The sequence below is a fragment of the Etheostoma cragini genome, chromosome 6 (assembly GCF_013103735.1).
Source record: "Etheostoma cragini isolate CJK2018 chromosome 6, CSU_Ecrag_1.0, whole genome shotgun sequence".
Taxonomy (NCBI): Eukaryota; Metazoa; Chordata; class Actinopteri; order Perciformes; family Percidae; genus Etheostoma; species Etheostoma cragini.
In genome coordinates, this window is record NC_048412.1 from 19,381,483 (window position 1) to 19,392,917 (window position 11,435).

General features: G+C 40.4%; 2 protein-coding genes across 3 annotated transcripts in view; one reads left to right on the forward strand and one right to left on the reverse strand.

Annotated features, from left to right (window-relative positions):
- Positions 1-3,175, forward strand: part of vars1 (valyl-tRNA synthetase 1) — a 14,979-nt gene extending 11,804 nt beyond the window's left edge. Inside the window, exons 24-29 of the mRNA XM_034874112.1 lie at positions 143-298; positions 434-658; positions 1,064-1,175; positions 2,185-2,360; positions 2,749-2,898; positions 2,983-3,175. Of these exons, the coding sequence (XP_034730003.1) occupies positions 143-298; positions 434-658; positions 1,064-1,175; positions 2,185-2,360; positions 2,749-2,898; positions 2,983-3,051 (888 nt within the window). The 3' untranslated portion in view covers positions 3,052-3,175. The remainder of the gene's footprint in view (positions 1-142; positions 299-433; positions 659-1,063; positions 1,176-2,184; positions 2,361-2,748; positions 2,899-2,982) is intronic.
- Positions 3,176-3,266: 91 nt separating this feature from the next.
- abhd16a (abhydrolase domain containing 16A, phospholipase) lies at positions 3,267-11,239 on the reverse strand. 2 transcript variants are annotated; one of them, XM_034874213.1, is made up of 20 exons: positions 11,093-11,239; positions 10,478-10,534; positions 9,368-9,434; positions 8,445-8,531; positions 8,090-8,175; positions 7,861-7,934; positions 7,486-7,593; positions 7,162-7,276; positions 6,972-7,073; positions 6,799-6,862; positions 6,634-6,683; positions 6,220-6,343; positions 5,999-6,103; positions 5,845-5,908; positions 5,623-5,679; positions 5,092-5,154; positions 4,929-5,005; positions 4,648-4,746; positions 4,472-4,518; positions 3,267-3,912 (listed from the first exon to the last, which is right to left on the reverse strand). In XM_034874213.1, the coding sequence occupies exons 1-20, from the start codon at positions 11,192-11,194 to the stop codon at positions 3,829-3,831; spliced, it is 1,632 nt and encodes a 543-aa protein (XP_034730104.1). In that variant the 5' UTR covers positions 11,195-11,239; the 3' UTR covers positions 3,267-3,828. The 2 variants fall into 2 exon arrangements, with proteins under 2 accessions (XP_034730104.1, XP_034730103.1); XM_034874212.1 differs by having other exon boundaries at positions 10,478-10,537; positions 11,093-11,237.
- Positions 11,240-11,435: the final 196 nt, after the last annotated feature.

Consider the following 11,435-nt stretch of genomic DNA (forward strand, 5'->3'; position numbering starts at 1 on the left):
TGTCTGGGGGTTGGTTTTACCCCTTAGCTGCACTGCTTTGTATTCATAAACTTGTACACATTGACATTTTGGGAGGTACCCTGTACACAAGTCAAGTTAACTGAATCTCTTCCTCTTTTACACTTTATCCAATCCCCCTCAGTTGTGTGGAGAGGAAAGTGTATCGGACAGGTGGATTCTGTCTCGACTGAGTGCTGCTGTTGGTCTCTGTGATGCTGGCTTCAAGGCCTATGACTTCCCAACCATCACGACCGCCATTTATAACTTCTGGCTGTACGAGCTCTGCGATGTCTACTTGGTAAGAACCTTTGAGACTACTGAGCAGCCAAGGTCCCCTCATCTTAAATGGATTATGTGAGTGCATGTAAAAAGTTTGTTTTTTGCAGAAGACTTGGTACAAAATCCGTTCCCTCCCACTCTTCTTGTCCTCCAGGAAAGTGTGAAACCAGTGTTCAGTAAAGCAGAGGAAGACAGCGCCAGCCAGAGAGAGGCCCTGCTGTGCAGACAAACCCTTTACACCTGTTTAGATGTCGGTCTCCGCCTTCTTTCACCTATTATGCCCTTCGTCAGCGAAGAGCTCTACCAGAGGTTACCACGTCGACGACCTCAGAGTGATCCCCCCAGCATTAGTGTCACACCATACCCTAATACAGAGGAGGTGAGAACAGGAAGGGGTAAATAAGTGTGTACATGGGGCGCCTGGGTAGCTCACCTGGTAGAACAGGCATCCATATACAGAGACTCAGTTCTCAATGCAGCGGCCGCAAGTCCCACTCTGACCTGCAGCCCTTTTGCTGCGTGTCATTCCCTTCTCTCTTCCCTTTCATGTCTAAGCCGTCCTGTCATTTTAAAGGCCTAAAATGGCCCAAAAAATAATATTAAACAAAAAAAAAGAGGATGTACAAATGACTACACGGGTCAACTTTTTTGTAAAGTCGCCGTTTCAGATATTGTGAAAGTAATGAACGTGGCTTATTCAAAATGATACTCACTAAAGTTCATTTTTGTGTGCTGCTCTCCTTCTGTCTTTGTGAGCAATATGTTTTTTTGTGCCTGGTTGTAGTTCTGCTGGCACAGTGAGGAGGTCGACCGTGACATGGAGTTCATAATGACCGTGATCAAGACGATCCGGTCACTGAGGGCTGACTACAACCTGACCAAGACCAGAGCTGACTGTAAGATGCCAAACACAAACTAAATCTTGGTATAGGCTTAATTAGAAAAAGGACATTTTATCATTTGTCAACCTGGGTGTAACTGTCATACATAAGGATGTTTGTACATTGTTATTATGGTCTATGATAATAGGTACTTTAGTAGTTAAGTACAATTTTTCAGGTTCTTGAGTATTTCCATTCTATGATAATTTTACTCTACTACAGTATAAAGGGAATATGGTACTTTTTACACTGTAATGTTCGTCTGTGATATATTTACTAAGAAAGAGAAAAAAAGTGTTTTTAAATCTTTTTATATTCTTACATGAAATCTCATTGAAAAGAAAGAAAAAGAAAAGGTTGACAGAGTCTAGTTTGACAGACCTGGTACGTTTAGAAACTGAAATATGCTGTACATATGACAGGTAAAGCGTATTAAGAGTTTAATATAGTCCCACTCTTTACTAGAGGCATTTTTCCTATTTCTTGTTGTGTTTAGATACTTTGTACTTAGTTGGTTTTGTTCCATTTTATCCTACTTTACACCTTTTACCTCACTACTGCATTTTACAAGAAAATGTTGTACCTTTTAATTATATATATATATATATATATATATATATATATATATATATATATGTGTTACTTTGATGATGAAGATTTTACTTAGAAGAACTGACAAACTTGACAAACAATGAGAAGCATTGTTGTAGAATAAACTACAGAACGGTTTATAGTCGTTAAAATGGGCGCCACCTCGGCCAGCTACACCAATAAATGCTGCCTACACATTAGTAATTACAGTGTGGCACACAGAAGTACTTTACTTTTGAGAATTTAAGTAAATTTAGCCGTGAATACTACTGTGCATGTACTTTACATTTAAGTAAGATTTTAATTAAGGACTTTAGCTGCATCTCTTCACACTTGATTGTTTCAACCACAGATGGTATTGAATCCTGAATGCATCTTTCAACAAATTATCATTTATGATGTCTAAACTTCAGTTTGCCCATTTGTCTCCCAGGCTACCTCCAGTGCATAGACGCTGCGACTGTGTCCCTGGTGCAGAAGTACAGCCTGCAGATTCAGACCTTGTCTTATTCTCAGGCCGTCATTCCTGTGCCAGGAAACCAGCCTGTCCCAGGAGGCTGTGCTGTGGCTATTGCCTCTGACAGGTGTACTGTCAACCTTATGCTCAAGGTGAGGGCAGGGTAATCTGTTCCATTTTGTTTTATTTCTTTCCATCACTCTACCGAAGACCTGATGTGTAAATACATTAGTTCTGGTAATTTGTTTTAGCTTTGTTGGACACGTGTTCTGCTGCATGATGTTTACCATACTACTTGTTCTTAAAGTTGCCAAACAGTTGAATTCACTGGTTCTGTTTTGACAGGTTACACGACTATCTGAGTAGTCTAAGAGCATGAATGCACCGCACCTAGTTGGTAAAAAGGCTAGGAATCCTCCTAAACTAAGTCTCCTCCACTTTTATTTGAGTATTGTTTCCTCTGTTCCTCCTTTACTGACCTAAAATAACAAGCTCATCAATTACAACTGTAGTCCTTGTCTTCACCTTTAATTCCCCAAGGGTCTTATTGATGTGGAGAAGGAAGTGACTAAGCTGATGACAAAGAAAGGTGACTTGGAGAAACAGATGGAGAAGATGAAAGAGAAAATAGCAAAGAGCGACTACAAGGAGAAGGTGCCAGTGAAGGTGCAAGAGCAGGATGCTGATAAGGTGGGAAAAAGAAATTGACTCACAGGATTTCTTAGGGTGTAAGACGTAGATTTCTGGTAAACAATTACTTTCTTTTCTACACAGCTTCGGCAGAGTCAAACTGAACTTGAGAAAGTAAAAGAAGCCGTGGACAACTTCAGGAAAATGATGTGACTTGCCCTAAGCATTATGTAAATCAGGAGTTATTTCCACATTTGTCAATGTAATCATTTTAATATTCATTTTCCAAATTGATTGTAGTATGAAGGGAATTCAATAAAGCTCTTATGACAGACAATAAGTATCCAGCAATGTATTGGAAGGCAATCTAAGTCTTGTGTCTGCGTGCGCTATTTAACATTTATGAATTCAGGCCTTTATGTCAAACATTTTATTCAGCATATTTAATAGAACACGTAAGAGCAAGATCATGTTAAGATACAGCTTTGTTCATAGAGATAGTGTCCACATAAAAGAAATAAACCTGAAAAGCTTTTACATTTTGGCTGCATTTAAATTATTCAAAATACTAATACGCCTATTAAGATTGTTTTATAATATTGTAGCATTGCATTCCTACTTATACTTGCTTCTTTACAGATACAGCCAGAGGGAATGATGGAAGGAGTGAGGGATGGCTTTTTAGCATTTACATAGAATGCATCTTGTCTCCCTTTTCCTTTTAGGAGACTAACACTGAAAAGTATGAATAACAACCTCAAAAGAAAAAAAAGGTACCATATTTTACAGGTTCGTAGGAGGGGGAAGTAGACCAGATCTTGCCAGATGCCACCACAGCAACACTATACATGACAATGAATGTCTTGAAAAGAAATCTGCAGTGTCACAGTAATGCATTCACACAAAGTCAGAGAACACACTCTTTTGACCACAGGCCATCCACATCCTCGCTGCTTGTTTCCTCTCATCCATCCATCCATCTTCCTTCCTTTACAGTCTCCAGGGTGACTGGAACTCGGAGGCGGGGAGAGGAGTGCAGTGTGTCGTTTCAAAGTTTCGCATGTACTTCCGCGCCTGGGAGAGAGGAAAAAAAGATGGATGGAGGAGGAATGGAGAATGAGAGATGTGGGAGGGCGATGAACAAAAAGTGCAGAACTTGATTACATTAGGTTCAGCCTTTCTGGCTCAGTGCCTTACAAATCTCTCCCATCTCTTAAGGATTTACACAGGTGAATAAAGTCTGATTCAGAAGGAATTACCCAGGGAGGAAAAGCATAGCATTAGCTGTAATTGATGGCACTGCTCTTGTTTGATGTTAAATTACTTCAATAAGCTGAGCACGGTGAAATATATTACAGCAGTCAACCTGAGAGCACAGGTGAGCTGGTTGCTATGGCGACCAGAATAGTCTTCTCAGTGGTAATGATGTCTGAATAGCTGTGATGTGTTTTTTCTGAGTGTGAGACAAGGGGGAAGGTAAGCCAACCTTAAACAGGAAAATGATGCCAATTGGAGAAAGGGAAATTAGACTTTGTATCCTGACTTAGAGCGGTGCGATAAAGACAACAGGTGGCTAAAGAAAGAACTGCACACACAGATTGAGTGCATGGATAACAAATGATGATTTCCTTACCAAGAAAAGTGCCAGCTGCCGCCTCCCCTCCAGAGTCATATCCTCACCTGGTAACAGACACACGTAACAGTGTGTGAGACCATGTAAAAGTACTTTGAGATGTATAATGTATGTATGAGGGCAGTACTGTGTGCAGTTCATTTGCCTTGTAAATGTGAAATGACCCAGAGGCTTACCAACACTCCATGGAAACAAAACATCCCTGTCTGCCTGATACGACTGCAGCACAGACACACACCAGTCATCATCCACCTCGTAGCCACTGTATACAGATGCTGCAGAGAGCGAGTGAGCTGGCATTACACAGCTGTTATAATACTAACTTACTACACACACATTCAAATCCTACATGTAGATGTCCACATTTTTTTCTTCAGTGCAATACAATAAGTTATATTCTAATTTACACAAAAGGCAATTAAAGTGTTCAACACAGTGAAATGGTAGTCACACATACCTTCTTCTAAGGGATTGGAGGATCCCAGCCATTGTCTGACAACTCTAACCCCTTCATCTGTCATTATTTTTGGATACCTAAGCAAGGATATGACATCACTACTTATATATGCGTCACTCAAAAAGTCCAGAGTCATTGATCCATATCCAGCGAGAATACTAACCTGAATTGTAGCAGTTTGAGCAGGAGGTCGTTGCCTCTGTTAGACATGATGTCCTCTGGACCCCTGTAATATACAGTGTACATCTTAATATTATATAGTGTTACTGAGTAGGCTAGTGAATGCTTCCTCTTTCCTCTGCATTCACTAGCGAGGCACTTGACCTTTACCAACCATACTGACGTTTACTGTGCTGTAAACAGATAATTCAAGTGCTGGCTAGTTTTCTGGTAAGAATGTGTGTTTTTAAAATTATGTTTATATATTTGCTTGCTATGGTGTAAGGTCTAGTGCTAGAATGTTATGCAGAAGCCGGCATGCATCTACTGTTTATATAGAACAATGATGATGACAATGATAATTAGGTCCCACTTAACTCACTAACTAACAATTAACTCAACTTTTAATCAAATTTATCTGAATTTAACATCCCATTTCAAACTATTTCCTGGTAACATCATGCATGTGCACTCCCAATGGAAAACAATCCTGCTATACTACACACTGATTGTAAAATGGACTGTGGGGACTCACGTTGTGGTGATGATCTCATCTCTGGTTCTCCTGATGAGCAGGACTGGTCCCTGATATCTGGAGGAAGAGAAGGAATTGTGTTAAACAGCCACATCACTACCAGCTACGCCAACAACAAAACGGTAAGTTTAACAATTACACTCCAATATGTTGCGTAATGTTCAATGATGCGGACTTTAACCTTTATGATTAGTGACACTTTAAGAAGACTGCCCCACTCACTTGAGAAGCTGCTCAGCGTTGTTGAGGTTCATGTACTGCCTAACTGTGTGCTGTACTAACGGTCCTAAGGAAGAACAAGATGTTTCAGTTACTTAAACAAAGCTCCCTTCTGCAACAATTAATAGATGTATGACCTTCAACCCCTACGACTCACTCCAGCTGTCTGGCATGACCTTGAGGGCCAGAGGAAGGAGGTCATCGAAGGAGGCGTCCAACACTACAGACTGGATCTCTGGGTATGACATCACTGCCCAACTGGCTGAGAAAGGAAATGGGGAGAGAGAGGGAAAATCAGAACCAGTAAGGAAGGACAAAAAAACATGATTCCGATGTATAGCACAGTTCCCATCATGTATTATCCTGGTCTTTGGGTACCTGTGAATCCTCCTATGGACCAAGCATATATGACAATGTCGGTGAGCTGAAAGCCGAGTTTGTGGATTGCAAACTGGATCACTACATCCACGGCGTTGGCCTCATTCTGGGGGAATGGCACTCCCTGGCAACAAGATCCAAGTAAAAAAAGCAGTATCCCTACATTATTAAACATAACAGCAACACTCAACCCACCTTAAAAAAAACATGCACAGATTTAGAATGTTTCATTTCACTCCAGTTATGGAGTGTACTTGGGTGCCTCTTGTGCAATGCTGTCAAATTGAAACCAGAATCCTGACATGCCTTTGTTTTCCACTGTGCTTTCAGTTTGTCAGGACTATGTGAAGGAAAACCATGCACTATAAGCTAATGCTAGTTTAAAGATATACCAAATCTGAAAACACTGCTTACAGTACTTCCTCCAAAGCCAGGGTGGTTCCAGCCCAGCACAGAGTAGCCACCTACATAGCACATCAACACAAGATTTAACTTCAGTATAATTGAAATACAACAATTTCATTCTGTGCTAAAGCATTTTAAAACATTTGGACTTTTGTGACGTAGTGGATTCCTCACCCTCCAGTGGAGTGTTCATGCAGCCCACCTCATAGAAGCCTGCGTTCCCTTCACAGCAGATGACCTGTGGCAGAAATCATACATTTCAAGAGCTACCCGTAGTGTGACTGATGTAACGGGTTTTGTTGGAACGAGCCCAAGGCACAAAACAAGAAATCGATCCAGACACTAACCAGGGTCTGGCCATTCTGTCCCCCCTCTCTCCTCCGATCCACAAACATTGTGTCGATCTCATTGCCATCGCAGGCCACAAGCTTGTTCCTTTGGCCGTCAAACTGTGACAAAAAGTAGGAAAATCAACAGAGAATTGTGATCGTTTATTGAAGTTAGTATAGACAGACAGTGAGTGTTGTATTTTTTTACCTCTTCTATTAACCTAGCCTGGCCTTGCAGAAGCATGGGCCGCATGGCTTTCTGCAGTAAACCTACAGAGCCAGGGTACAGCATCCTCCTCCCAAATGAGTGGGCAATAAGAAAACTGGAGAGGAAGACAATATATTTGATGACACTGTAGCAACATTGGACAAATACTTTGTATTTTCCTGGACAAATGAGAATGAATAGGGGGGATATAAGATGCAAACCTACTATAAAGCAGACTGTATCTATCCCCTGTGATACTAGTAAGATATCTGCAGTGTCATCATGCAGAGTATTTTTGGATGGTGCTTCATATACTGCATATACCTGATGATGTGGCATGGTAGAGTGCGCACAGAGTTGAGGACACTGTCTGCTGCTCCTCTTAGTCTGGGCTCTGGCTTTAGGAGAGAAACACCAGCCTTGGATAGTTTTCTGTCAAACACAGAGTTGAAAGCTTACAATGAATCAGATGAGCCCTAAAACATCACTGACATCACAGGATGCATTTATTCAGTGCTTTGGGTGCATGTAGTCATCGTTTAATTTAACGTATTTATTCATTTATGAGGGTGATGCATATTAATCAATGTTTTTGTGAATGTGCCAGTGTTAGCTAGCTGGCTAATTTGTCTAATAATGAACTAGAATTGAAGCAAACACATGGCAATCTCAAAAGGCAATAAAATAGAGGACACTTACGGACTGCTGACTTCTGTCCAGCTAAAATCCGAAGGCCAGCACGAGAAGTCAAAGTCATAGCACCTTAGATTTTTCTACATGAAAAGCACAAACAAAAAAGTAGATAAGTTTACTTACAAACACATAAGTGAATAATATTTTGTCACCGTACCTCCCCCAAAAACGCTCAAACTAATACCAACAGCAAATCCTGATGAACAGCACTTTTATCAAGTTGCCATGACCTCACCTTGTTTGCTGGTGTGTGATTCTTCTTGGTTTCTTCAAGAATGGAGATAAACTGAAGATACTCAGAGTTTTTCCATCTCCCCCACCCTGGGGGAGAGAATGAAGGAAGGAAGAGAGCGAGGGAGGAAGGGAGAGAGGATGAAGGAACGGGAGTGACATAGGCAGAGTACACATGAAACACGCAAAACCTCAAGGATGTGTTAAGTATGATTCGGGGGAGTAGACCCTGTGCAACCGCCTCGATGTTAATGAAATCTTATTGGCATGCAGAATATACAGCATATGTTGTGATATCTTAAGGATGAATGAATTGAATTACTCATTGCCTGCAAGTCAGCTGGAATCTGTAGGCTCACCTCTAAGACAGGCCACTCCTAGAAGACACACCAGCACTGTTCCCACATACTGACTCACTGGAATCAGCTTACTGCTGCAGATGTAGCCTAAAAATACACAAAGCAACAGTGACTTAAGACATCCACACACCCACCCCCCACCCCTCCCCCGCGAGATCTGAGCCTCATAAACAGGCACAAACATAAAGACTCACAGTAAGAACACTACCCTACAACAATATGCATAAATCAAAATCAGAAGCTCAATTATAACCTATGGAGTAGCACAAGCAATTCATTTATATTGTGGCAATCTGACTGGATGATTCAGTTGAGTAATTTATTTTAATTCCACTTGTAGGAGAACAGAACATTACACCCAGTGGCAGTTTTAATGGAAGGAGAAATGTCATCTAGAAAAAAAAATACATTTAACATTTGTCACTGCCAAACATTCTGAAAAAAAAAAAACATCTACTGAAACATGTGATTATATATATTTTACAGTGTTCACAATAAAAAAGCTTCAGTGTTTTATAAAATATATATATGTAGCAAAACTACAGACATAATAATCAAACTGATAACAAATTCTTTATATTTCTCAATCAATCTTTTTTTAACTTTCATTAAATGTGATAATTGTTTTTAAAATTGATGAGGTGACATCTTGAAATGTCTTGTTTTGTACAACAAACAGTCCAAAAACCAAACTATTGTCTCTATTTTATAACACTATAAAATAGAGAAAAGACACTGGAAGCGGAGATTATGTGCTGTTATCCCATAATAAGTGACTTATAAAAATTGTTGCTCATTCATTTTCATGTCAACAAATCAACTAATATTTCTAATCATTTCACCTCTGGTCTTCACTGCAGTAAGTAGTGGAGAATAAATAAGTCTCACTGTGTTTTCCATCAAACCTAATTCTTATATCCTACCTTTCCTGTACAAATAGCAGATGAGAAGAGGAGAGCTGTAGTAAGACAGAGACCACAGTGCTGAAGCCTGGACAGAGAAAAGAAAAGGAAAGTTTATTTATATAGCACATTTCAGCAACAAGTCAATTCAAAGTGCTTTATGTTAAACACGTTAAAAGCATTGAGGCAAAGTGCAAAAGAAATACACCACAAAAGGACATGTTAATACAATTAAACAGTTATATAATTAACGGTCACTAAAGACAATAGGAAATAAAAAGCTGAAATACAATATGATGGGTTTAAAATAAGAAAAAAACAGAGTTGCAGCGGACAGTTTTCTGGTAGTAAGTCTGTTCAAATTTTTGTTTATTAATCCGCTGTGCGGAAATTACAATTTACACTGTGCGTACAAACTTTGTTAGTAATCACACACACAGGCCTGAAATACAAACACTTGCTCAGGACCTATACGTGCACTAATGGAGAGAAACACCAGCACCCTGAGTGGTGGGGGGGGGGGTATGGTGCCTTGCTCAAGAGCACCTGGCAGTGCCCAGGAGGTTAAGTGGCAGCCACCAATCCACACTTAGTACTTTTTGGTCGATATGGGGACTTGAACCTCCGGTTCCCAACCCACCTCCATACGCACTGAGCTACTGCCAGCCCTTCCAGATGCAGTTACTCCATCGTTCCAGATATGTGGGACATAAAACTGAATGCAGCTTTTCAATGTTTCGTTTTGACTCTGGGGACCCGGATGAGTCATAATTTAGCAGAAAATCTGAAATGTATTTTGGCCCTAAACCATTCAGTGCTTTATAAACCAACAGTATTATTTTTGAGGGCTTTTTCCACCTTTAACTTGACAGGACAGCGAGGTAACAAAGGAGAGAGAGAAAGAGGGGGGATACATGTAAGAAGTAGTCACGGGTCGGATTCGAACTCATGACTTATGCGTCGAGGCATTAAAACTTCAAGTGAAAATGTGAGCCTGCTCTAGCCACCAAGCCAACCCGGCCACACAACAGTAGCTTTTTGAAATTAGAGAGGGAGCCAGTGCGAAGACCTCAGAACTGGAGTGAACTTTACTTGACAGAACTTTTCAACAGTATTATCAATTTTACTGACCCATCCGATGATGCTATGAGTATGTTTCTCCAGACTCCTGGGTTGGTAGGTCCATCCCTGCTGTGAGAGAAAATGATGTTCATTACGTGACCACTGTTGCTAACGTCTGCCTTTCAGATAGCTAACGTTAGCTAACGTTAGCTAGCTAGCTAGCTAGTAGCACTTACTGTAGCCATTTAAAGAGACAGGGTGATATATATATATATATATATATATATTCCAGCTACACACAGTCTTTACAGTGGCTCTGTTAAAATTAATATGCATGCCTTTTCTTATTATTAGTTTTGTGTTCAGCATCTATCTTTTTTTCTCCTGTTTTGGCAAAGTTTCCTCTCATCTAATGTCAATGACAAAAACAGTTTATGAGGCTTCAGTGACTGTGACGGCGAAACAAAAAGTAATTGAGCATGAACACAAGCGTATTGATGTGCAGTTAGCATTTCATTCATTTACAAACCGTCACCCCGGCAGTGACAGCAGGGTTTCAATAACAAACACCTGACACTTCCGGGGACGTAGCCCAAGCTACATCGATGCTAAGACATTAAATACTGCTCAGTGTTCGCAGTCGGCTGTTCTCAAACAAATGCCAAACGTTATAAATATCCCTACCCTTCTCCCGCCCCTGCCTTCAGGCCGAGACTGCTCCGGAGAACGGTGAATTCGTTGTAAATGAGGCCCTAAAATACAGCGGAGCAACATCCAGTCAGCCATTCTTCCACTACAAGGACTACGGAAGCTTGCACTGATCAGAAGTCTTAAAGGCGAAAGCGCTTAGAAATTAGTTGAAAAAATGTTTTGCAGACAAGCAAAATTAAGGACAACATGTTTATTTTGTAATGGATATATTTAAATACAGACGTCCATAGAATTGCAAGACATATGGTACAATACCAAAAGTAAAAAAGAGACAATATAACTTTCAAACATTTTGGTAAATTTTAGAGCCTTATTT

Bases quoted from the DNA above. Each gene is read 5' to 3' on its own strand.
- abhd16a (XM_034874212.1), bottom strand. From the start codon at position 11,194: ATGGCTGACTGGATGTTGCTCCGCTGTATTTTAGGGCCTCATTTACAA. The intron at 7,935-8,089 runs GTGAGGTCATGG...CTTTTCATGTAG, and splicing joins ATCACACACCAGCAAACAAG to AAAAATCTAAGGTGCTATGA. The intron at 7,594-7,860 runs GTAAGTGTCCTC...TGTGTTTGACAG, and splicing joins TGGACAGAAGTCAGCAGTCC to AAAACTATCCAAGGCTGGTG.